Below are 27,607 nucleotides of genomic sequence, written 5' to 3'. Positions count from 1 at the left end.
ACCCTAATTCTCCTGAAACAGGTATTTATGAACAAAATGTGCTGTTAAGAAGACCCGATGCAGTTGATCTCTCTGTGCACAGTTGACTTGTTTTTCTTTAGGGGTCTTCTGTACAGTGGTTTCTGCCATGGTGGGATGAGGCTTGTCCTTTCCCATTGCTCTGTTCTGTCTCCTGGTCATGTACGGGCTCCATATTGGACTCCCCTGTCTGTTTTCCCCTCCACTTTGCTTTTCTGAGCTCTCTTTAATCTACTCAACCCTTTCTGAATTTTTCCTGTAATCCTTTCCTTATTTTCATCCATAACAGGCTCCTTCATAGTCACTGTAATAACTTTGTCTTCTGTCATTCTGTTTTTTTTTTTTTTTTTTGAGACAGAGTCTCGCTTTGTTGCCTAGGCTAGAGTGAGTGCCATGGCGTTAGCCTGGCTCACAGCAACCTCAATCTCCTGGCTCAAGCAATCCTTCTGCCTCAGCCTCCCAAGTGGCTGGGACTACAGGCATGCACCACCATGCCCGGCTAATTTTTTTATACATATATATATTAGTTGGCCAATTAATTTCTTTCTATTTATAGTAGAGACGGGGTCTCGCTCTTGCTCAGGCTTGTTTCGAACTCCTGACCTTGAGCAATCCGCCCGCCTCGGCCTCCCAGAGAGCTAGGATTACAGGCGTGAGCCACCACGCCCGGCTGTCATTCTGTTTTTACATTTCCATCCCCTTGGTAACAGATTGAGCCAGAGGTGCTAGGGCTGCCACCCGTTTAAAACCAAAGGGACTTGGCCGGGCATGGTGGCGCATGCCTGTAGTCCCAGCTACTCGGGAGGCTGAGGCAGTAGGATCACTGAGCCCCGGAGATTGAGGTTGCTGTGAGCCAGGCTGACGCCACGGCACTCACTCTAGCCTGGGCAACAAAGTGAGACTCTGTCTCAAAAAAAATAAAATAAAATAAAAAAAAAATAAAAAAAAAAAAACCAAAGGGGCTGTATGGTAATGATCACCAGTAAGTGAAACAAAAAAATGTGGAGGCATTTTTGTAAACCAGTCAGTATTTGAGCATGTATTAGGTGTCAGGCACTGAAGGCACAGAGATAAATAAGGCAGCTTTCTCCCTGTTGAGTAGCTCATGTTTTTTTATAAAAAAGTAAACAAATAATTGCAATATGTTATGATAAATGCTTAAAGCACAGATAGGAAGGAGTATGATCAACCTACAGAAGGAGTAATAGCTCTTGACTGGATGCTTACATTCAGTTTATTTGATAGTTTTAAAATATTTATTTAGCATATGTTTTGTGCCAAGCACTGTGCTACATGCTGAAGATTGAGTGGTGAACAAGACTGTTAGGTTCCTTGCCTCATGAACTTTCTAAAAAGGGGAGAGATTTTTAAGTAACCACTGTACTTTGATAAATAAAGCAACTACAAATGTGAAAACACCTTGAAGGAAACAAACAAGAAGCTGAGATGAAATGAGAGTGTTTGTGTGTGTTTGGGCAGAGAGGAGCTACTTGAGGTGGAGTTGTTCAGTGGGCCTCTTGTATAAAGTGACTTTTAAGCTGAGACTTGAAGAAGGAAGAAATAGCTATCCTTGCAAAGCAGTTCTAGGAAGAGCCATCTGAGTGGAGGGAGCAACATTTGGAGAGTCTGGAGTATTCAGATTTGCTCCCTGCCTTCTCTCTGTCTCTCTTAGGGAGCTCAATTCCCATAATCAGGGACACAGCTACACACCATCCATTCTCCCAGCACAGCTCGCTTGCATAAGAGATCCTGCATTCTTTGCACCTGGATGAGTGTGCAGGGGCACAGGTGGGCACAATGAGGACATACACTCAAAAAGCACATATTTCCATTTTTTAACGTCTTGTATATATATACCTTAGAGCTTAATATATCACTGAGTTGAAAAAATTTTAATTTTATCAGTTTTTAGTATGTTTTAAGGCTACATGGGAATTGGAATTTAGAACTGAAGGGGATTTTGTAATTCACTGGTGAACTAAACTCTGAAGAGATTTAGGCAGGGTGAGAAAAATGGTTATTTTGCCTCAGGGAAATGGAAATTATAAGGCATCTTTATAATCCTCAAGGGCATAACGGATATCTCACAAAGCAGAAACAGCAACCAGGTATTGAAAGCAACCTGGGGGATTAGGTTGGTTGAGGAATGATGTCCTGGGATTGACCAGGTGTAAATGTAAGAATTGACCTTTAAGGAAACCTAAGGAATCTCCTCCCTTAAGTACTTCAGGTTTAAGAACAGTCATCATTTATGAGACTGTGCCTGTTAGGTGGGGAGAACGAACTGCAAGTTCTCAAGGGCCCAGGTCTGTGAATCTAATTTCCAGTGGTGGGAACGTTTAAAACAAACCCTTGCTGCCATATGCTGACATTGTGAGAAGTCACTTCCTTGCTTGACATGTGAAAGACACCACTGTTTTGCCAGAGATGGCAGTGGGCACTAAGGAATGTGCTCTGAGCAGTGTGGACTGGTGGCTGGGCACAGGTCAGCACTTGACCTGCGGGGGTCAGAGCTTCCCCTGCCACTCTGGCTGTGTGGCTGACCTCTCAGACATCTCTCCCTGGCTGGACATGGGGATGATTCTGCATGCTCCACACTTTTGCAAGGATTCCACGAAACACGTGAACTCTGAACGTGAGAGAGCGCATTCTCCCTTTAGGCAAAACACGATTTCCCAGTTTCAAAATATTAAAAAATAACTTACGATTAATTTTTCTTTCATACTGTGTGTAAGCTAATGTAATAAGTTAAAGGGTCAAATGCATTCTGGTGTCTGTATTTTTTTTCTTTCTAAGTTATTCATTCATTTATAGTAATTATAAAGTATGGGAAATAGTGCCATTTTCTTGTAATATGATTTGAAAGTCCTCCTTTCTTTAAAATATGTCATAATTTCAGTGTTTTAGATGGCTGTCTTTAGGGTCTTTAACCTCTGGGTGTCTAGCTTTTAGACTAGGGAGATGGAAGGCTGTCCTTTTTCTTTTCCTCTGTTTCCCTTGTTCTGATTTGTTCCTACCTCTCACATTTCCCAGCCATACTCCTTTTATTTTCTACTCATTCCCCTTTTTGCAGGCAACTTAACTTTTCACCTTTACATTCAGTCCTGAGGCAGGAGGCAGCATGCTTAGTTAGAGGCAGTACTGAGTCCAGCTCACGAGGCCCTGCCTGTGTGCACTCAGGCCTGTGTGCTTCTCGCCTGTTTCATAGTGTGTAAAACAATGAGCTTGGACTAGGCCACGGACTCACTTGAAAGGTTTCTTTTAGGGGTAGGGTCCTTTTATTCTTTCTCTCTCTCTTTTTTTCTTTTAAAGCAAGGGAGAGGGCCTGAATTCCCTATCTCCTTCCCCAAACACATAGCCCTTGGGTTATCTCTTTGAAAACCCTTGGAGGTCTATGTTAAAAATTTCAAGATTTGTAGTCCTGTAAACTCTTTTCATACATCATAAGTATTGTTTTAACTTTCTTCTTTTAAACTATATTGTTTTATGTTGTCACAGCCCAATGATGATCATTACCCAGAAGATCACTAGTTTGGCTTATGAGATTCATGATGGTAAGAATTTTGAAATTAATTTTTTATTGCTGAAAAAATTCTATTCAAATAATCTTTTGCTTGAAATATTACCATAACTTTCTGCTGTCTATTAGAGTAAGGAAAGGGATGGAGGATAGAGGTGAGATAGGGAAATATATTTATCTCTGCTTAGGGTTATTTAAAGTGTGTTTATTTTCCTTTAGTGTTTTATCTTCATTGTGAATTCAATTCAGTGACAAAAAGTAAAATTCTATGAGCCAGTCACATGACCCACATTAGTTACAATTTAAAATATAAAGGAAATAGACATTTTGTCCAAATCAAGTTTTATTAATTCCTCCTTCATCTGTGTTAAATTTTTATTATAATTTGTACATTTCCCCAACCTCCTCTCCTTTATATACACATATGCGTAACTATGTATTTACACATATTTTTATTATAAATATTTATATCTTTAGTGAATGAACATCTAGCCATAGGAAATGCTAGAAGATGTAGGCTCTGATTTCTTCAAAGGTAGAATGAGCATCCCTGTTAGAAGAGTCATTTGCATGTGGCCTGGGAGCTTCTGAGATGGGCTGAGCCCCGCGGTGCACTTCCACCTGTCCAGTGCCCGTTCCCCAGCTGGGCTTCCCTCCGATTGTCAGAACCAGCCTTGGCAATATTGTGAAGAAAGGAGTATCTTTCCTCTTCTTCCCTTTTGCTTCTAACAAACAAAATTAGCTACTTAGTTTTTGGGAGGGGGGGTTAGGGGGTGGAGAGAAGGAGATAGATAATTACTTTTTTAAAAATTTCTAATACTTGTTTAACCAAGTGTGGATTTTAAACAGCAGCTCTGTTTTTGTCCTTCAGAAAAATAGAGAAGCACCACTGAGAGAAAATTCTCCATACAGGAGGCAGCGTGGCCATGTGGAAGGAGGGTGGGCAAATGTAGGCTCAGATTCCATTTCTGCTTCTTACTGCTTCAGTTTTCTCATTTGTGAGCTTATGATATCAATGATCCTGGAGGGTCTTTTCATAGGTTATAATTTATGTATAGTATGTTGTAGTTCTTGTATCCCGAACAATGAAATGGGTAGAACTCACCAGACCCTGATACTAGACTGTAGACATACTAGGAAATGCTGCAGGTGAAAGCAGACAGTTGCTCTGGGCACTGACACTTCTGCATTGTGCTGATCACAGGCTACTCCTGTGACTTTGGAAGGAGAATATAGGAAATCCATATCCCATGGATCAGGGATATGATTTTGTCTGTGGGCCTAGAAGCATTTGATGACAATATGTGTTCAACTCAGAGTTAGAAGTACAATAGGACTCCATTTTGTGACTTGTTCTTTAAATGGATTTAATGGTAATTATCTCTTTAGAATAGTTTGGATTTTGATTAACTTGACAAGATTTGAGGAATTCACACTCTTTGGCTTTTCAAAGTGGTTCTTCCTCCAGTTTGATTCAGTACAGCCTGCTAGACAGTGTGCTGTAAGCCTGCCACACCCCCACACCACCTGCCCCTGTATGCCCAAGGGAGGGATCAAACCCTGTCCTGTGTTTTCTCAGCTAGTCTTACAGAGGAGGGCCTTATTATCTGTGTATTGAGGGACCCCAAGACTACCCCTAGTTGGATAATTCATAGTGTTCAGCATGTAGTTGAATTCATGGCTAAGATTTATTATGGTGAAAAGATTCCAAGCAAAGGCATCTGCAGTGAAGTCTAGAGAAACCAGGCACACGTTTCCAAGAGTCCTTTCCCAGTGGAGTCACAGAGAACATGCTCAATTCCCCCAGCAATGAGTTGTGACAACACCTGTGAAATGTCTACCTGAGAAGCTCATTAGACTCTCAGTACCCCCAGTTTTTATTGGGGGCTGCTTACATAGGCACCCATTGCCTAGCATGTAACAAAATTCCAGGCTCTCAAGAAGGAAGCATGTGTTCAGAATAAACCATAATGTTGGCACAAACAGTCTAGGCATAGGGAATATTTTATATCAGTGTAGGGGACTGTTTTTACCAGCCACGTTTCCAGACACCAACCCTGAGCTAACCTTAACAAGCAGGCCCTTCTAAGGATAGCAGTCTTAGAACTATGTTAATTCTTTTCTGCCCAATCTTTTTGGTTCTAGACCACACCTAGATGAAACCGAATGTATTTATAACTATCTCTGAACTGCCAAGTAGCATCATTCATACTTGCAGCTTCAGGGAGCAGGTGTTATTTTATCTTGGAAAAATTCTAGACATGGTTTTTAAGATGTTTCATCATCCTCACATAACAGAGCCCACCTACCTTTCTAGTTTTTTTTTTTTTTTTTTTTGGAGACAGAGTCTCGCTTTGTTGCCCAGGCTAGAGTGAGTGCCATGGTGTCAGCCTAGCTCACAGCAACCTCAAACTCCTGGGCTCAAGCAATCTTACTGCCTCAGCCTCCCGAGTAGCAGGGACTACAGGCATGTGCCACCATGCCTGGCTAATTTTTCCATATATATGTTAGTTAGCCAATTAATTTCTATTCATAGTAGAGACGGGGTCTTGCTCTTGCTCAGGCTGGTTTCGAACTCCTGACCTCAAGCAATCCGTCCGCCTCGGCCTCCCAGAATGCCTTTCTAATTTTGAATCATGTATGTGAAATTGCTGAGGGCTTAGGATGGATGACTAAAACAACCTGGTAGTATGTTTGGTCTGACTTGTAGTGTGGCTTTTACGGATAGCGTAGCTGGTCTTCTTGCTAGCAGCTTCATTGATGTCACTTCATAATAGGAATATGTCAGCCTAGCTGGGTACTTGTACAGGTTGAATATCCCTTATATGAAATGCCTGATACCAGAAGTGTTTTGGATTTTGGAATATTTGCATATATATAATGAGATCCCTTGAGGATAGAGCCCAAGTCTAAATAAAAAGTTCATTTATGTTTCATACATACATTATATACATAGCCCAAGGGTAATTTTGTATAATATTTTTAATAATTTTGTTCATGAAACCAAGTTTATGTACACTAAACCATCAGAGAGTAAAGGTGTCACTCTGTCAGCCACAGTCTGTGGTGGTTTTTCCTGACTCTGATTTTACATGCAACTGATAAGCAGTCATCTTTTCATACTTACTCACACGTAAGTACTTACCAGTAAAAAATATGACATACTGTCAATACAGTGAGAAAGCAATGTGTTCAGGGTGACTAAGCAGCACAAGAGCAATACCACAACTCCTGTATCAGCTATTAGCCCGCAGCAGCGGGCTCTCAATCTCCACCTACAGTGTGACTTCGTGTTGGTGTTCAGAGACTTCTTGTTTCTCATCATATGTGGGACTGTGTAATTTGTACTTGGATAGACTTCTAGCTTTAAAAAAGTGATATCTTGTCTTTAATTGGTTTTTGGGCATTCTATTGGCAAGTTCCCAAAGTTTGAACTGAGAAGGGAGGCTGGACTTGCGCATGTAGACTTTTAACACAGATTTGTTCTGTGAAAATCCATCCTTTAAGCTGCATATTTACTCTCCTTGGTTAGTTAAGAATTCTAAAATGATAATAGCCTCTCTGGTCAAGATGACAGATTAAACCAAAAGCCCCACATTGTACCAAACACTTAGAAATGCTGAATTAAACTTAAAATATTTCATATATAGCAAAGCTTGAAATCACAAATGAAGCTGTTAACATGCTACTTGCATGGCGAAAGATAAAGAGATTTTTTTAAAAAAAATACTGATTCTCACTTCTAAAGATAGCTCTTATTTTTTTAGGAAAGGGTAGACAATAATGTGAGTATCTGATACAGGAACAGAAAGTAGAATTATCAAAGGTAGCAATTATCCTTTTGGGCTTACCTCCTGATGATGTTTTACTTTTTCCTCATTATCAATCATCTTAAGTGGTTTTTTTTTTTCCCCTTCTGATTACAAAAATTAGGTATATGCTCTTTGAAGAAAATTTGAAAAATACATATAAGCACAAATAAAAAATAAAGGATGTCCATGTCCCTCCTCCAACATTCCTCAGAGCCAGACCTTTTTTTTTTTTTTTTTTTTTTTTTTTAAAAGACAGTCAGAGTCTTGCTCTGTTGCTCAGGCTAAAGTACAGTGGCACAATCATAGGTAGAATTACAGATACCTTCCACCATGCCCAGCTAATTTTTTTTTTTTTTTTAAGAGATGGGGATCTCACTATGTTGCCTAGGCTGGTCTTGAACTCCTGGCCTCAAGTGAGAGTGCTGGGATTATAGGTATGAGCCACAGTGCCAAGCCAACCTTTTTTATTAATATTTGATCCACTTTATCTTCTTATAAGGCATAGTTTTCTTTTCTATATAATTGTCAAAAGTAGATATATAATTATTTACTTTCTCATTCCCTAATTGTTGTATATCTAGGTTGTTACTTTTTTGTTTTTTTGCTATTATGAATAAGGCTGTGATGATCCTTATCATAAACCTCAAATCATTTAAATCATCCAATAATAGAAGAATTTTAGTGCCTCCTTTTGAAAAGTTATAGCATTTAGTATTAAGGATAATAAATTTGAATTTTTAAATTTATTAATAATTTCCTTTAGAGAGGAATTAGATTTTAGTGACTTTTGTTTCCTGACAATATATTATTTATCTTAGAGATCTTTCACATGATTGTGTCTATGTTGCCATGGGAAAGAGAGGAACAATCATTCTGTCAAAATTGGGAATAGAGCATGAATTTCAAATGAGGAAAGCAGTGAAACTATGAATGGGAAAAAATACCATTCTTGATGGAAATCATAATTGATCAAAGTACCTATTTTTGCTTCTCAGGTATGTTTCGAAAGGATGAAGAACTGACTCCGTCACAGAGGGGTTTGGCTGTAAGGTATGTGCTTTGCATCGTATCCTGCTAGGGTTTCGCCTTTCTCTGCCTAGAACGCATATTGGTTATTTGGCTAAGGCTTACTGGTCCTTCTAGAGGTACTAACTTCTGAAAACCAAACCTTGCTACCTCTGCACACCTCCCTCAGCTGGCCTAGGCATCCCTCCTAAGGCTCCTATAGCACCTTGCCTGTGTCACTGTACACTGTGCACCTCCTGTGGACCACAAGGCTATCTGCTAATTTTTTTGTCTCTATGAGACTCTGAGTTCGTTGAAAACAGGAACATGGTACAGCCTTCATGACTGCCATGTAGTAGTTACTAGTAATCATAGCAGCTACTGTTTATAGACCAGTAATGGCAGATAGTGGGCTAAGGTATAGTACATTAATATAGCATGTAGATGCCACATTTGACAACATGAAGAACGAGTCACATATTTCTCATTATTATTTGAGGAACGTGTTCTGGGATAAGCTTCTACTTCATTTATTATAGATACTCTGATGACTAATGCAAAAATGGCTTAATTTCTTGGCAGAATTTAATCTCAGTCTAATATAATTAGGGCTCAAATACTCATTTTACTTAAAGAAAATTTCCTATGGAGTACCTTGTTTCTAAATCTAGAAGTAATACCAGTGTAGCTGATAGAATAATGAGATTAAGTTTGTGATAGTAGATAGACCTACACTAAGTCTTTGATCCAGGTAACATGTCTTGGGGATTTACTTATATTTTCTTCATCTGTAAAAATATTCTCTTGTGAGCTCAGTGTGGTGGTGCACCCATGTAGTCTCAGCTACTTGAGAGACTGAGGCAGGGAGATTGCTTGAGCCCAGGAGTTTGAGGCCGCAGTGAGGTATGAACTGGCCACTGCACTCCAGCCAGGGCAACATAGCAAGACACTGGCACTTTAAAAAAAATTCTATTTTGATATTCTCTATAGTCTTTATGGGTCAGTAAATATGTACTTGAGTATACTTAACTGATGAGAGGCTAATTTGGTCTGTGTTCGTGATCTCTAGGAGCCCTTGGGCCATCCCAGTAACTGCTCACTATGGACTCTCAGCTCCTCTTTCCCCCTTTCTTCTCACATAGCCACCTCATAAATCCCAAAGCTAGTTAAATCCAGCTCTCCACCTACCTGAACAGTGGAGGGAAGCTGAGTAGAAATACATTTCAGTCTTGCTGACTGGACTTATTTTGAATTTGTTACCCCAAATTTAAAATTACAGTCCTTAGTATTGCCAGCAATTCTGCTACATTTCCTTAGCCTACTCACTTTCCCACTCTCTTGTAAAATGATTTATTCTCCTTTCTCCCCAGACTTCTAACACTCCCTCCCCCGTACTCAGGATGGTAGAAAAATTTTATCTTTTGGAAAAAATAAAAGCAGCCCCACTTCATTCTGCAACCATGAAATCTACCAAACTACCTGAGTCTGTAACAAAACACTCTACTTTCTTTCCTGGTATCTAATCTAGGCCAATTTTTCACTTCTACTCTGAATCTACCTCCTCAGGGATCTTGCTGCTTCAGTTAATCTCCTGTCTCTTGCATCATGAATCATCAATTTCTCCTTCTGCTGGATAATTCCCACCAACTTAGAAGAAAAGGCTTGCTTTATACCACACTCCCTTCTAGCTACCACTCAACTACTCCACATTCCTTTAGAATAACACTCCTTGAGAGCTTGTCTACACTCTCTCTACTTCCTCACCTCCCGTTTTCTCATCAGTGCCCTGCAGTCAGGATTTTATTCCCACTCTTAGTCTAAAATCATTCTTTCAGAGTTGCCTCAGTCTTGGCACATTTTGCCACCGGCTTCAGTTTGCCTGATGGTCAGCCTCTTGGCAGCATTGGCCAAGTTGACTGGTTCATCCTGAAATATCTCTTCCATGTGCCTTCCAGGACACGTTCTTTTGATTTTCCTCCACCCTTAACTGGCTCGTTCTCTCTGCCTCCTTTGCAGAAGCCTCTGCCTCACCACTAACTTGATGTGCACCAGAGCTCAGCCCTGGACTTCTCAATTTTCTCCAGTTAATCACAGACAGTCCATGGCTTTGAAGACCATCTACATGTTTGGAGTCTCCTAAATTTGTATTCCCACCCCAACCCTCTCTCCTGAGCTCCAGTCTGTCATATCCAACAGTCCTTTCAACATGTTTCCATGGCTAGTGACAGCCATCTCAAATAAAGCATATTCAAAACAGAACTTCTGATTTGTATCTCCCACTTCCCTCCCTGTCCCCTGCTCTGTTCCTTCACCATTGTCACCCACTTACCTAATAGCAATGCCATTTATCAGTAGTAGCTTGGAAAAATTTAGGCAGACACTCATTTCCTTAACTGCAAATCCACCAGCAAGTCAAGGTAGCCCTTTCTAATCTCTAATCTGACTGATTCTCATCATTCCCTTTCATTTGGTCCCAGTCTAAACCCTCATTTTCTACTTGGGCTACTGGAGTAGCTTCCCTAACTGATCTCTCTGTTTTCTCTCATGCCTTCTGCAGCCTACTTTTCACTTCACAGCCAGAGATCTTTTTAGTGTGCGTTGGATTATATTATTCCCCTCTCCTGATGAAACTCCTCCAATAGCTTCCCCTGTAATTTAGAATAGAAGGACACACTTTTGATTGCAGCACATATGCCCCCACAGGCCCGATGCTCCCCCAGTCTCCCTCCTTCCCTCAGTCCACTTCTAACTGCACAGGCCTGTCAGAAATCCCCTCCCTTCCCTGCCATGGCTGTCTGTCCCTTTGTCCCGGTTTGTCTATCTTCATAATACATATTGCTGTCTGATGTTACATAATATATTTAATTGTCCCTTTCCCTAACCCTGCAAATGTTCCCATCACCTAAATAGTGGTTCCCACTGGGAGTGATTTGGCCTCCAGGAGACATTTGACAATCTCTGGAGACATTTTTTGGTTGTCACAACTAGGAGGGGTGATGCTACTGACATCTAGTGGGTAGAGGCTACAGATGCTGCTAAACACCTGCAGTGCACAAGGAAGTCCCCTACCATAAAGAATCATTGGCCCAAAATGTCAGTAATTCTGTAGTTGAGAAGCCCTCACTTGAGATAACACATAGTTGATGTCAAATAAATGTTGATGGAATAAATGAATGAGTGAATCTTTTGTTTAAGATTATAAATGAAATATAATAATTAGACCTAAGTTCTCATTTTAATAGCAAATATTATGGGTCATTACTTCAGTCCATAAAATAACTTGTTGTTTGTGATATAACAGTTGAGCCAAAAATTCCTTCAGCCAATTTTGTGGTTACAAATTATCTCCTGTCCTTGAAATGTGTGTTACATAGTTTGACTTGGTCTTAAAATGATTGGTATTGAGAATGGAGCTCTGCTGCTGGAGTACAAGGAACTCTTCCAACTCTGTGATTGCAGGTACTTGCTCTGGTGCTTGCTCTGTTTCAACATTAAATAGAAAGAACTGAAAGAGAAAATCTATCAGAAATATTTTCTGTCATCAATTATGAGCCCTAAAAAGAAAATATTTAAGATAAAACATTTTAAAATGTAGAGAAAAAATTCTTAAAAATTAAAAAAGGAGTTTTGGTTGAGGGGTAACCTAGATAGTATCAGATGTGCAGGAAACATTATGTTGTTCTATTGGTTTTTTTTTGTTTGTTTGTTTTGTTTTGTTTTGTTTTTTCAATAAAAACAATATGTACTGAGCCAGGCATGGTTGTGCCTGTAGTTCCAGCTACTCTGGAGGCTGAGGCAGGAAGATCCCGTGAGCCCAAGAGTTCGAGTCCAGCCTAGGCAATGTAGCAAGACCTTGTCTATTTAAAAAATAAATTAAAAATGATGCATACTATATATAAAAATATTCTTTCAACTCTTGTTCACAAAGAATGTTTATGCTTTTAGAGGAGACAACTTATATTTAGAGAGAAAAAAGGGATTGTAACATGTTCGAGAATCCTACTTACTATCTCCAGGTATAGTTCTTTTATTTGTGATAGTTTATAATTGACAGCGGACTGTAGACTTGATTAATGGAGCTATAAAAATATATACTCCTTATTCATTTAGATAACACAGAAAGCCTAAATAGTCTCCTGTGTTAACTAACCATTTTACCCTGTTACCAGTAGATGCCATGTGCCATTTGTGCAGATTTCAAAGCAATTGAATTAAAAATGTTGTGAGACATCCTTGACTCCCGTCTCCCTCATACCCAACAGCCCATCCTTCAGCAGACCCCAGCTCTGCTACCAGGGTATGTGCAGAGTGTACTGCCCCTCTCCTCCAGCCATTGTCACCTGCCTGGTGGCTTCCCCACTCCTGATGGGTCCACACACAGGGGCCAGAGTGATGCTTTGAAACATAGGTCTTTTTGTTTTTTTTTTTGAGACAGAGTCTCGCTTTGTTGCACAGGCTAGAGTGAGTGCCGTGGCGTCAGCCTAGCTCACAGCAACCTCAAACTCCTGGGCTCAAGCAATCCTTCTGCCTCAGCCTCCCGAGTAGCTGGGACTACAGGCATGCGCCACCACGCCCGGCTAATTTTATATATATGTATTAGTTGGCCAATTAACTTCTTTCTATTTATAGTAGAGACGGGGTCTTGCTCTTGCTCAGGCTGGTTTCGAACTCCTGACCTCGAGCAATCCGCCTGCCTCGGCCTCCCAGAGTGCTAGGATTACAGGCTTGAGCCACCGCGCCCGGCCTGAAACATAGGTCTTTTAAAACCTACTATGGTTTTTCAACTCATGCAGAATAAAACCTGACGTTCCTACCATGGTTTAAAAGGCAGGCCCCACGTGGTTCCACCGCAGCTCTCCACCTCTCCTCCCATCCTTTCCCTGGGTTCTGTCTACTCCAGCCTCACCACCTCCTTACTGCCGGCCGTGCCCAGCTAAGGGATCTCCCACTCATCATCCCTTCTGCCTGGAATCCTTGTCACAGACAGCCACATGACTCCTCTCACTTCCTCCTTGTCTCTGCTCGAATGTCACCTTACCAAAGGGGCCTTCTCTGACATCTTAATGTAATAAAAATACCTTCTCTTTGTAGCACTTAGCATCTCTGGAAATATTTTATGTGTATTTTTTATTATCTATTTTCTGCAACTGGTATGTGAGTGCCATTAATACAGAATTTTCCTCTGTTTTGTTTAGTGCTGTATCTCCAGACCCTGGAGCACAGTAGGCACAGTGCACAGCATACATTTATTAAATGAGCAAGTGATTGACTAGTAAGAGATGATATTTTCTGTGATAGCAGATCTGTCTTGGATTTGTTTTATTGTGAGAAATCTAAGTAGAAACCCTTCATATTTGTTCATAAAGATCTCTGTAGAAACTCTTATTCAAAACTACTATTGAGCATTACTACATCCACATCTTTTAAATTCTTACTGTATGGAATGCAAATGACAATTAAAGATTGTCTTATTTTGCAAATGGTAAGAGTAGTGAGTGTAGATGATTATTATTTCTATCAGATTTTCTGAAAGCTTATCTCTCACAAGTTGTATGTCTTTTTGTTGCAGGCGCATGCCAAGCCTACTGGAGTATTTAAGTTACAACTGTAACTTCATGGGTATCCTGGCAGGCCCACTCTGCTCTTACAAAGACTACATTACTTTCATTGAAGGCAGATCATACCATATGATACAATCAGGTGAAAATGGAAAGGAAGAAATACAATGTGAAAAAACAGAGCCATCTCCAAATGTAAGGTCATGAGATTTATCTGGAGCCTTTAGAGCATGTGTTGGTTAGTCTTATTTATTTAAAAATACTAATATTTCCATGTTTTGAATTTACCTATATCTTTAAAAACATTTTTCAAGATAAACGACTCTTCACATTCTACCTAGTAGTGATGGCTAGTAGAAGTACAGTCATAATTAAAGAACAAAAATAAGGTTACTTAAGAAACTACATGCCGAATTCCTTAATGAGAATGATGCTTTATAGTTATAGAGTAATTTTACAAGAAAGCCCTTCTTATGGAATTAGCCAACCTAATTTTCCGGGCCTTTTTTTTTTTAATCTATGCCTTATGTTCTAGCAAATTCCAAATACTCTGTGTTCTCCTTTCCTTTTCTGCTTTTCTTCTTAATCATTACCTATTGAAATCTTACTCATCTTTAAAGGTCTTCTTAAAGTATCACCTTTTTCACGAAACTGTTACTAATTCGCACAATAAAGAGATTAATAGCTAACACTTTGACAGCTCTTGCCACATGCACTGTTTTTTTTATTATTATTTATTTCAAAATATTACAGGGTTATAAACGCTTTGGTTACATACATTGCCTTTGCACCACCCGACTCAGAGCTACGTGTACTGCTGTGAGCACCTCACATGTAGTTAGTTACTCTTTCCATCTTCACAGTAGTCTTACAAAGTAGGTGCTATTATTCTACTTCATATTGTAACAGATGAGAAAACTGAGACTCAGTGGCTAATTTGACCAGGATTTCCCAGGTTGGCAATAGGAGAACTAGAATTCAAACCAGTTCAGTCTGGATCCAAAATCTGCACTAAATTGCCTCACAACTGAACATAGTTTTTACTTCTTTCTTCTTTCACACTGCTGAGGTACTTGGAACTCATGAGATGCTGCTTCGTAAAGAAAGGCTATGAGTCTTTGTGTAGGCTAAGTTTCTATTGGATTTGATCTGGTTGAATCTAAATGTTCCATGAAAAGTAATAGGCCAGGCAGAAAGTCTGTGAGACAAAGAGAAAGAACTAATGTTTTCTCTGAATGTGGGGCTTAGAGCAAAGCCCCCTTTTCCCTGCAAACCTACCATCCTCCATTTGTGTGGGCAATGAAGAGTGAATGAAGAAACTTGCACCCATTCACAAAAGCCATTATATTCCCTCTTTTCTACTATGTGACTCATTGTGTATTTTATACCAAAAAGGGGTTTTTGTCTTCATACTTTGTATTATTGGTTAAGTGTTGATTGGGAAATGCCATATCAAATTGGGTTGAATTTCAGACTGGTATCTCCAGGCTGATCACTTCAACCTGTAGAGGTCTCACTGCCCTCAGAGACAGTAAAGATAATTTTAGACAGCTTCTTAGAAGTTTATTCTGGAATATTGAGAGGAGAATTAAAATCTAGGAATCAAGACGCTGAGCTCTCAGTTACCAGTTCAGCTTTATCATTGTATTAATAGCACAGCACTTACTGTGTGTGGGTCCCTCTCTGCAAAAGGAGAATCTTAGTGTCTTCCCCATTTTAGAGATGATATAAAGAGCAAATAGTTTTGTAAAATATTTGAAAAATATCAAGTGCTATATAAACACGTGAGTAGTAGTAAATCAAAGTCAACAAAGAATAATACAAATTTATATTTTGCTTCTATCACCTTATTCTGAGTTTTTAAGAGATTCACTCTCATAAAATGTCATTTTCTTCCTCTTTTGGGTTACAGACATCATAAATCAGAGGTTGTTGCTAATGGCAGATATTCTTAATGGGTTATCTCATTGTTCTAATATATTTTTATTTAAATTCCATATGCATATAGTTGACAGAGTCAAATAGTAGTAGTTATTCATAAATCCCTCTAAAGGCATTTGTAAGCACTCTGTGTACCAGTGGGGTTTGTAGACTCTTAGGATCTAAAGTAGGATAGTCATGTAGCCAGCTGCCTCTTTTGTTGGTGACCTCCCAGTTGTCTTTATGAGTTAAGACAGAGGTTTAGCTGCTGAAACAAGGACCAAAATAACGGTCTGTCACATGACAACTCAGATGTAAGCTGTGCATGGATAATAGGGCAGCCCCATGGCATTGGAGAGCCAAGCTCTGTTTTCCCTGTTCACATTACTTTTGTTTACATCCCATTGACCAGCACATAATCACACAGCCACGTTGAGCTCCTCAAGAGGCTGTGACATGTCGTCTTCAACTAGACTTCCAAGTGCACAAGTAAAAATTCCTTTGCTCTGTAGGAAAGGGAGGATGGCTCCTGGTCAACCCCCATCAGTCTCTGCCATGATGTCTATATGTTGTTTCTCTGGGGCTATTTTGTTTTTTGATCCTCTGGTCTTCTTCCTGTGGCACACAAAGTTGACTACTGGGACTCTGGAGCTGGGCAGGAGAAGGGGGCTGGTCATATCACCTCTCAGGATATGGCTGTTTCTGTGTTCTCCACATTTTTGTTCCAGCACCTACCCCAGCCCTGCTCCAGACCCATGTTCCTAACCTGTATGTTCTGTGGTTATATATATTCTCTGGCTTCCTGCTAGAATGGTGGGGGTATCCACCCTACTAAGAGATATGTACCTATGTATCTTATATATATATATATGAAGTAAGGTGATTTTACATTTATAATATATCTTATGTATAGTAATATGTACTTATTTTACATATAATTATATCTATAATACATCTCTTATATATATTATATATAAGGCATATATATATATATATATATATATATATATGAAGGTGGCTTTTTACAAGCACACGTATCATCCACCTCACTAAGCAGAGAGGCTATAGAAACTTGTTTATACCTGGCTTTCTACTAGCCCTCCTCCCAAATTTAGTTCTCCCCATCCATCCTGCCTTCCATGATACCTGATGCCTGCCTTGACTGATCCTATTTTGGGATTCTCATTGGTATGCATGGCCCTTGGTAGCTGAGATCAGGTTTATGTTACCTTAGTTTTCTTTTTCTTTTTAAACTGAGACCTAGGCTGGGCGCAGTGGCTCACGCCTGTAATCCTAGCACTCTGGGAGGCTGAGGCAGGCGGATTGCTGGAGGTCAGGCGTTCAAAACCAGCCTGAGCAAGAGCGAGACCCTGTCTCTACTATAAATACAAAGAAATTAATTGGCCAACTAATGTATATAGAAAAAATTAGTTGGGCATGGTGGCGCATGCCTGTAGTCCCAGCTACTCAGGAGGCTGAGGCAGCAGGATTGCTTGAGCCCAGGAGTTTGAGGTTGCTGTGAGCTAGGTTGACGCCATGGCACTCACTCTACCCTGGGCAATAAAGTGAGACTCTGTCTCAAAAAAAATAAAATAAAATAAACTGAGACCTACAAACTTTGTGTGTAGTTTAATGGCCACAGTATTTCTTATTACATTACTCAAATGATATATCTCATTGTTAGGTTAATGTATGGCTGTTCTCATCTCCCTTCATTTATAATTATAATTTTTCTCTAATTACCTTTTTAAAATCTTTTTTATTCAAATGTATAGGTAAGATAGTTGGGGGAAGATTGAAGAAAGATAACCTTAGTTTATTAGAGAAAGATTTAAAAGGTAGCCCACTAGCACTCTGGAGGATCACTCAAGGTCAGGAGTTCGAGACTAGCCTGAGCAAGAGTGAGTCTCTACTAAAAATAGAAAGAAATTATCTGGACAACTAAAAATATATATAGAAAAAATATATTAGCCAGGCATGGTAGTGCATGCCTATAGTCCCAACTACTCGGGAGGCTGAGGCAGAAGGATCACTCGAGCCCAGGAGTTTGAGGTTGCTGTGAGCTAGGCTGATGCCACGGCATTCTAGCCCAGGTACTCTTGCCTGGGCAACACAGCCAGACTCTGTCTCAAAAAAAGAAAAAGAAAAAAAAGGTAGCCAGGAAAATGAGAATAATGACAATTGCCACAAGGAGTCCTTGGATAGTCAGTACCACCTAGCAAGAGCAACCTACAAATAAAACAGTTTTTTTAGAAGTGCAATGAATATAGCATATGCTTTGAGCCATTCTGTTGGCACTGTTACATAGTGTGTTAAAATATGGATCTTCATTTATGAGTTACTTCAGTTAATTTGAATATTGTTTGGTTATTATATCAGGGACTGTAAACCGAGGCATTTTGTTACATACCTTCATCTGAATCTAGCCTTTTCTTTTTTCTACTTGTTTCTTTTCCTTCACAGTGTGTATAATCTCTTTTATACTAAATGAGGTTGAAATGTTCTGGCCTTCTAAAAATACAAAATGCTATGAGTTGGTAATTTAACCTTACCATAATATTGCAAAGAATAGCCTCTTCTTTTCATCAGAGTCTTTGATATAAATCTTTAGTGTTCTCGTGTGTAGCTCTTTTAGTTTTATCATTTTTGAACAAAGTTATATTAACTTTCAGATTTAAAGAGTTGTATAGATTGTTTATTGTAAAACTAATGTCCATGAAATGCCTAGAATTTGGAAAATGTAAAAAAAGCACAATGTGCCGGGCGCGGTGGCTCACGCCTGTAATCCTAGCTCTCTGGGAGGCCGAGGTGGGCGGATTGCTCGAGGTCAGGAGTTCAAAACCAGCCTGAGCAAGAGTGAGACCCCGTCTCTACTATAAATACAAAGAAATTAATTGGCCAACTGATATATATAGAAAAAATTAGCCGGGCATGGTAGTGCATGCCTGTAGTCCCAGCTACTCGGGAGGCTGAGGCAGTAGGATCGCTTGAGCCCAGGAGTTTGAGGTTGCTGTGAGCTAGGCTGACGCCACGGCACTCACTCTAGCCTGGACAACAAAGCGAGACTCTGTCTCAAAAAAAAAAAAAAAAAAAAAAAAGCACAATGTAAAAAATGTCATTTTTCATATAAAATCTACCAAAATAAATTAATATGAATTTTTGGGTATCCACTTCCATTCACACCTATATACTTATACCTGTTTTTAGATTTTTTTATTTCCTGGAAGTTGTGAAAACACAAATTGATGTTTTAATATGAGTTGAGCCATAATTCTTAGATAGTACTTATAGATAAGTTTGCAAATGTTCATACTGTGAGACCTTGGAGGTCTTTAAATACTAAATGCAGTGAAGCTCTTGATTTTTGACCAGGACAATTATAGATTGATGCTACATTCAGAAGACTAATCTGTTGATAATATGTAAAATGAATTAAAAGGAGTATGGGTGAAGTTTCTGAAATTTCATCTTACACTTTACAGGTTGCAGTTATTCAGAAGCTGTTAGTCTGTGGACTTTCCTTATTGTTTCACTTGACCATCTCTAAAACATTGCCTGTGGAGTACAACATTGATGAGCATTTTCAAGCTACAGCTTCATGGCCAACAAAGGTGACCTATCTGTATGTCTCTCTGTTGGCTGCCAGACCCAAATACTATTTTGCATGGACGTTAGGTGAGTAACATGTGAATAGACTTTTCTGTTTATGTGTTGAAATAAGTCAATGGATCAATGAAAAGATAACAGATACATATTGTGTGCCTGTTATATGCTAGATTCTGTGCTAGCCAAAATAGATACTAATACGTATAAGACATAGCCTCTACCTTCAAGATGCTTAAACTATAATATGCTATTAAACCCTTCATTATGATATATATTAGACTATTAACTATAGTATAATATGCTTAATACTTTATGAGCAATAAAATGATATTGGTGCACTGAATGTGGGTAGTCATTTATGCTTGGCAGGTAGATTAAGTATTAGAAAAAAGATAGCATTCAGTTCTGCCTTTAAGATTGACTTGATTTCAGCAAGTGGAAAGTGGCTAGTTTTGCACTCGTGAATGAAGAGGCATGGAAGTGCCTTGCTTTCTGTGACAGGTGTAGCAGTGGCCATGCAGGAAAGAGGGAACTGGGAAGGAGAAACAGGGCTTTCACAAGACCTTGCCTGCTCTGCCGAACAAGCCACGAGAGCCTTCAGGCAGGTTGGTGGCCTGATCCTATGTCTGAAGAAGATAATTCTGGCCACATTTTGGAGGTTGGACTGAAATGGAGAGTCACTTCACTGGATAAATTGAAAACTCTTCATATGTGTTGTCTTTTATCTCACCCACAAGATTATAAACCCCTTTATTCTTGTGTCCTGCTCGACTTGTTTATATTTGGTACTCGACGAATATTTGAATGGATGTATGAAGAAGCACATCAGTCAGACAAGGCCAAGAAAAAGGCCTGGGAACTGACATTTTATTATTGACTGCATGAACTATAGTTTGGGACTGGAATCAGTGTTTTTAGTCTTTTGTCATACAATTGCACACAGTAGCATCATTAAAAGTTACTTTGGCCTGGCATTTCCATAGTCAATTAAAATATATAATGTTACCTTGTATAGGTTTTAAACTAATACTTCTTTAAGGATTGAAAGTTTTTATTCTAGCCAAATATGAACATCAATAATACCAAATAAGATTTCTATAGTACTTAAATTCTGACTTTCAATTGAAACTAGGAATTTTCCACACCAACCTAGAATTTTTAGGGTTTTCTAAGAAATGTGACCTATTTGTTAAACCACTAGTGTTATAGAAGAGTTCTGCATATTCTTCAGTTTGATTGGACTTCTAACTGTTGAAAATCTACTGGCAGTAGAATAAGGTCATTGAATTCATATGGCTTTTGAGGAAATCATAAGATCTTTGTAAATATGGAAAAATGATGAGTTTTCATTAATTATTTCTTAGTTATGACAATTAAAATGATTCTTAGGGGACTTCTGATCCCCTAGCCCCAATATTTGGTTTGAAAAACCAAGAAAATGTGAGTTGATTCTTTTTCCCTGATTCCTCCTTACGGAAATATATTAAAATATATAATATATGAGTAACAATTTGAACTACATTTAAAGAATTTAAATAATTCTTAGCTATGAGTCTATAAGGTTATTCAGTTCAATAAATACTCATACTATGTCTGTACTGTCTTAATCAATGCAAGTAATGGTTTAGGTCCTAGTAATGGTTAAACCCTGAAGTCTACATTTTGATGTTGTGTCAGTGGAGAAGCTGATTGAAAGGCTTGGCACCCATGTGCACACATTCATCTCTGCTCTCCACTGACTTTTTTTTTTTTTTTTTTTTTTGAAACACGGCTTCACTGTACTGTAGCCTCAAACTTCTGGGCTCAAGTTATCCTCCTGTCCTATCCTCCCAAGTAGCTGGGACTATAGGCATGCACCACCATGCCTGGGTGTTTTTTTCTGTTTTTTATAGATATGAGCTATGTTGCCCAGGCTGCTCCCAAACTCCTGGGCTCTAGTGATCCTCCTGTCTTAGTCTCTCAGACTGCCGAGATTATAGGCGTGAACCACTGTGCCAAGCCCCACTGACTTTTTGGTTCTCAAATTGGAGTTTAATGACTTCTGAAAGTCCAAAAATGTGTTTTTGGGAATCTGAGAGTTCCAAAATTCTTTAATTTGGTTTGTGCATTTTGATGATAATTATTTAAAGAACAATGTAAGTATATTCTGGATCATGTGGATAATTACCTTGCTGATGTTAGTGTCCACATATGCATTTTTTAAGTTTCAATTTTGTTGATACTAAGTGGCTACCTAGACTGTTTAATCTCTTAATTCAGTGTTTCTCAAAGCAGGAATCAGGCCTCTAGTCTCATCCCTGTGGCTGTGTCCTCTTTACCACTTCAAAAAATGATTTATTGGGATCTCAGTAGTTTTCCCCTTTTAACTCAAGTTTAGAAAATATTGACTTAGCCCATGTAGGGACAGGTTAAGGTTTAAATTTATGTTAATGGTGAATTATTTGGAATCACAGATTGCTAAGTTCATCTTCATGTTAATGACAACGTGGAAGCTTTCTCAGGAGTTAGGTTACCTGAGGTAGAGCAGGCTGTGATGGGAGTTGGGGGGACAGAGGTACATGGAGGGTTGATGCTGCAGTTTGATTTCCCCAGTTCTCTCTGAGTCGCTGTTGACCACACCCTATTGTCAGATGAGAAGTTGGTTAGGAGTTAAGTTGCTTTCTGATCGCAGTAGGCAAAAAAGATGGAGAGATGGAGTAAGTGAGGAAATCAGAAGTGGTGGCAGCCATGAGGGAGGAAGAAGTTCTCCAGCAGCCATTTGGGTTGGTGTGCAGCCCATATTATTAATAGATTTTATTTTTAATCCTATTGAATATGAATGTGACTATATTGATAAGCTTACCTTAAAGGCTTGTATTTATTTGACCAAAGGCTGCTGACCTCATTAAACCTGACAGGGGATGAATCGTGCTTATTTTATTCCTTTTTCCCCAAGGTATAATCTTTTAAAAGTCTTGTTTGATTTACTAAAAAGCACTAGTAAGCCATGAAACAATTTAGGATCCATGTCCATGTAGGCATATTATATCCATGGGTTTTGATGGGTTTCAGTCTATTCTTTAGTCATGACACCAATAGCATAAATCATAAACACTTTTTCAGCTGATTAGAAAAAGGCTCATTTGAGGCAGAAACTTTCCTTAAAGTTTAATCAAATAGGCATATAGAGCAAAATTGACTTATTGAGCATTGTGGTGAAAAGGATTAGAAAACAAATTCTGGAGACATATATTAATACATAGAGTGGGTTCTGGTGAACCAATAAAGAAAAAATATGGAATGAAAATATTATACCTCGCTTATATATTCTTTTCTATAGTAGAGATCCATTATGAGATTAAAAAGAACACGGTGATCCCAGGGCAAAACATCCCCTTGGCGGTTTCTTGACAGATGACTGAGCTTACTCCACTGTATTTCAGTGGAGCATTCTAGTATTGGAAAGTGTTTCCTATGTGGAGTCTTCCCCATTAGCCCATTGGTCCTCCCAGTTTTTAAACTCTACGTTGCCTCAACTTCGGCTTAATATCTGATGTTTTGTTGGCTAACTAAACTGTTCTGGATGAGGTCATTATTTTCGTCTTATGTGATAATGTTTCTGACCTCTCCTAAAAATTAGAATGAACCTACTTTTACTATTTAATAATAAATGATCACAATATATAATAACATACACCATTTTTGGAGAATATGGTAGATTGTTACAGAGGTTCTTAATATATTTTTCTTTGTTTGCTACAGCTGATGCTATTAATAATGCTGCAGGATTTGGTTTCAGAGGATATGACAAAAATGGAGCAGCTCGTTGGGACTTGATTTCCAATTTGAGAATTCAGCAAATAGAGGTTAGTAGTAGTAAATCATTAAGAAATTATTATAGTTACCATATGATACTTTAAGTACCATAGTTTACTTTCATAGGTCATGATGTGATGTCCTAAGAGTGATATTGAAGGATTTTTAATAATAATACTCATTATTCAGCTAATATTTATTGGTCATGAACCATGTGCCCCAATTACTGAAGAGCGAGTGAAGGAGTTAGGTACAATGTGAGCCCTCAGGGAGCTTTGGTCTAGTTAAGAGTTACAGAGTACAGAAAAATAGGTGATGATTAGAGGGACCATGTGTGTGTTTCTGAGATAGGAATCCAGCTTATATTAGGTGGCTCAGGGAAGAGGTTCCCACAGAAAATAATGTCTTAAGCTGAGTTGCAAATGATAAGTAGGAGATAGCCAGAAACTCCAAGTAGAGAGAGCAACCTGAGGGGGTGAGAACAGGTATGTGGCTCATGGTATAGAGAGTACTGAAAGAAGAGGCTGGAGAAGTAGAGGCCAGGCCACACATATTCTCAGGGTTTGGAGGCCAGGCATAGTGGCTCATATCTGTAATCCTATCACTTTGGAGGCTGAGGTGGAAGAATCACTTGAGGCCAGGAGTTTGAGACCAGCCTGAGCAACATAGCAAGACCTTGTCTCTTCAAAAAAAAAAAAAATCTAGCTGGATGTGGAGGCATGCACTTGTAGTCCCAGCTACTTGGGAGGCTGAGGCTGAAGGATTGCTCGAACCCGGGAGTTTGAGGTTGCAGTGAACTATGATTGCACCACTGCACTGTGGCCCAGACAACAGAGTGAGATCCTATCTCAAAAAAAAAAAAAAAAAAAAAGAGTTTTGAACTTTCTTATAAGAGAAGCAGAGCACTGTGGATGGGTAATATATATAGGCAAGGGAGGTGATCATATAGGTGTTTTAGAATGATCTGGCATGTAGAATATGAACATGTTGCCCTCAAGAGGCAGAGAGATCTGTTAAGAGGATGTTGTGTTAATCCAAGATGTTGGTGACCTAAACTAGGATACTGGCAGTGGGGCTAGAAAGACTTAACATATTGGAGAGCTGTATAAGAGACTCAGTAGAAGTTGGTGACAAATTGGTATCAGCAAAAAAGATTGAATTATGAATCAGGCCCAGATGCCTGGTTTAAAAAACTAGGTTATTGGTGATACTTTTCACTTTAGAGAAGGAACAAAGAATGGGCACGGGTTTGAAGGGAAAGATAATGTGTTCAAATTTTACACTTACTGAGTTGTCCAGCAGGCACATGAATGATCAGAGCCTCAGAGATACCTGGGATGGTCATTTGGGAACTTTCAGCATGTAGCATTTCAAGCCTAGGAGAGAGGGTGAAATGAGACGAGAGTCCCTGAAGGAGCACCAACACTTAGAGGCCGGGCAAGGGAAGGCAATTCAGGAGGAGTAGCCAGAGAGAGCAGAGCAAAACTATTTCACTAGCTTGTGAAAAGGATTATTCCAAACAGGAGAAATTACCAAAACTTTAAGTGAAAGGTTGACAGGGAACTTTATAATGAATGGATCATGCTGGACTCACCCATGAGCCTTAGCGTTACTAAAAGAGGACAGACTGTCAGGTATGAAGGGTCTGCGGATGTGATGCCAGGGGAAGTACAGTGCCATCTCTGAAGTAGGCTGCCAACATAAGTAAACCTGACTCAGGTCTCTGGATCCTTCTAAAGTTAGAGGGGATACGGAGTATGGAAAACCAGAAGTGGGGAATTCTGTGGCACATATGACCCAAGCTATTACAGATTAAAAAGACACTTGGCCATATGCACTGTATGAACCTTTTTATGGATCCTGACTGAACAGACCAACTGGAAAAACATTTTTTAAACAATCAGGAATATTTAAATGTTAAATGCAAAGTGGGTATTAGATGATATTAAAGAATTATTATCAATTTTATTAGATCTGATTAAGGTTTTTTACAAGCCCTTATTTATTGGACATAAATTCTGAACTATTTGCAGGTGAAATAAGATGTCTGGTATTGGCTTTGAAATACTCTTAACAACGTCAGTAATAAAAATGGGGAAGGGGATGGGGAAATTGGTAATTGTTGAAGTTGGGTGATGGATATATGGCAGTGTCTCTAACTTTTTGTTCATTATTACGACGTTAAGAAGACTTTGAGACACTTTTTCTTTTGTCATCCCCTTCTTGAAATTTTAATAGCATAGATATGCTGTCTGTTGACTTATGATATGTGTATACCGTGTTTCCCCGAAAATAAGACCTACCCATAAAATAAGCCCTAGCAGGATTTCTAAGCATTTGCACAATATAAGCCCTACCCCGAAAATAAGACCTAGTGCTGGGCGTGGCTACGCAGCATATCTGCACAACCCATGCATTTCATTGCAGAGCAGGAAAGAAGAGGAGCAGCCCTTCTTATCTGCCCCATGAAAGCTCTATTGCTTGACATGAGAGATTGGGACCAATGGTTCTAAAGGAAATAGAGTCACAAGAAATTCAGGATGGAATTTGAGGTTTGGAGAGTTATGATGGTGTTCCAGAAGACAACTTAACTATATTTGAATAAATGTAGATTGTTGTACCGTACTTAAAAAAAATAACACATTCCCTGAAAATAAGCCGTAGGGTGTCTTCTTGAGGAAAAATAAATATAAGACCCTGTCTTATTTTCGGGGAAACACGGTATGTGCTTTGTACGTGAAAAAAGGTTTTTGGCACCATAAGAACCAATTTTCATCCTCTTGGGTGCAATATTGTCCCGTTGAGAATGCGTGGTATAAGAACAAGTAAAGAAAGGAGTTAATTTTTCTGAAAGAGGGAATGGTCTTCAGTGCTAAATGCTGCTGAGATATCAAGTAAGATAAGGAGTGGTAAGTGCCCTTATCATTCATGGTTTTGTAAACAACAATTTCAGGGGAGGCGTAGGCACAAAGGCAACCTTAGGAGTTCACTCCCCATAAAGGGAAGGAGGGTGGAGATAGGGCAGTAGTTGAGTAGAACTGGTGATTGAGGAAAGCCTTTTGTTTAATTTTGTTTTAAAGTAGACTGAAACATGTTTACTGATTAGGAGAATATTTGATGAAGAAGAATGTGAAAATACAGTTGAAGGACAGAGAGGCTGATTGACGAATGAGGTCCCAGAGAAGATGGAAAGCAGAGAGGAATATGAGGTAGACAAGAAGTATAGAGACTGACCCCAAGGAAGGAGACAGGAAAGAGCGCAGGGTCTGTGTGTGCCACTGAGTTTGGGGTTTTGATGGTAAGACTTTGGAGTCTGATGATTTATGTCATCCCCATAAAGTAGGAGTTACCTGTTGTGAGGGAGGGAGGAGGTGATAGAACCAGAGGCACAAACGGGGAGCTTTTGAAGTATTAGGCTGAACCCTATGAAATTGATGATAATTACTACTTTTTGACTTACAAGAGAAAAAAAAGATTAATTTCAAATGATTCAATCCAATATCTGTTTTCAAGAAGAGGAGAATGAACCGTCTAGGAAAACAAGGATGGTTTGGTAGGCTGAGGATCTGGTTGAAATTGAGAACCATGAACTTAAGACAAAAGTCTAGAATGTTATGTGATAATTCTGTACTCAGCGTGCAGGTGTTACTAGTAGGGAAGGTGGACAATATGGCTGATTTGGAGTTAGGATTTTGATAGGTAGGTGAGTTGAAAGGAAAAAGAAACAAAATCATCAAGAGTCTGATAAGCATAGTAAGTAAGGGACCACAGAATCTAAAATGGTCAGAAGGAATTGAAGACCAGATGAGGAGAGAATGACATATAGGGTAAAAGAAGATGGGCCCAGAGAACAAAGATTGGTTTCCTCTAAGATCAAAGAATAGCTTTAGTGGCAGTAACTTGAGTGAGGAAGCTGGGAAGGTAGGAAGTCCCGGTCTGGGAGATGGGTGTGCAGATCCATTCTCTCAGGAGTAGCGCGGAGCCAGGTGGCGCGAAGATTCCGAGTAGCCAGGAAGCTGAGAGACGGCAGCCGGGTGGGTCATTGCTGTGGGTGTCCACTTCACTCGGAATGATGGCTGAGCTTGGCGGGAGAGGAAGATAATGAGGCAGTGCTCTAATCTTCAGTGTAAGAGGGAACACCGTTGAAAGGGCGTTTGTCTCTCTCAGGAATTTCTTTAGGATAATTCCATGACAACTCTTGTAAGTGTTAACATGTAGGAGAAAATGGTGATAACCCATTTACCTCATAGATGTTCCAAACAATAAATAAACTCCTTTTATGTAGAATGATGTTACTATAAGAACTGTATTAAGGAAAGAGAAATCAGTACACTACCATTATTGTTAAGTCATTTTTAATTTTGATTTTTTGG

The 27,607-nt window shown here is 39.3% G+C and overlaps 1 protein-coding gene across 5 annotated transcripts in view; it reads left to right on the top strand.

Moving 5' to 3' along the window:
* MBOAT2 (membrane bound glycerophospholipid O-acyltransferase 2) overlaps positions 1 to 27,607 on the top strand; it is a 134,701-nt gene that overhangs the window by 95,635 nt on the left and 11,459 nt on the right. For all 5 annotated transcript variants that reach the window (XM_012785725.3, XM_012785720.3, XM_012785719.3 and 2 more), the window contains 5 exons: positions 3,517 to 3,572; positions 8,346 to 8,400; positions 13,925 to 14,108; positions 19,316 to 19,508; positions 23,181 to 23,284. In XM_012785725.3, the coding sequence (XP_012641179.1) occupies positions 3,517 to 3,572; positions 8,346 to 8,400; positions 13,925 to 14,108; positions 19,316 to 19,508; positions 23,181 to 23,284 (592 nt within the window). The remainder of the gene's footprint in view (positions 1 to 3,516; positions 3,573 to 8,345; positions 8,401 to 13,924; positions 14,109 to 19,315; positions 19,509 to 23,180; positions 23,285 to 27,607) is intronic.

The sequence above is a fragment of the Microcebus murinus genome, chromosome 3 (assembly GCF_040939455.1).
Source record: "Microcebus murinus isolate Inina chromosome 3, M.murinus_Inina_mat1.0, whole genome shotgun sequence".
Lineage (NCBI taxonomy): Eukaryota > Metazoa > Chordata > Mammalia > Primates > Cheirogaleidae > Microcebus > Microcebus murinus.
The sequence above is the reverse complement of the archived record's forward strand: the minus strand, read 5'-3'. Positions and strand labels throughout refer to the sequence as shown.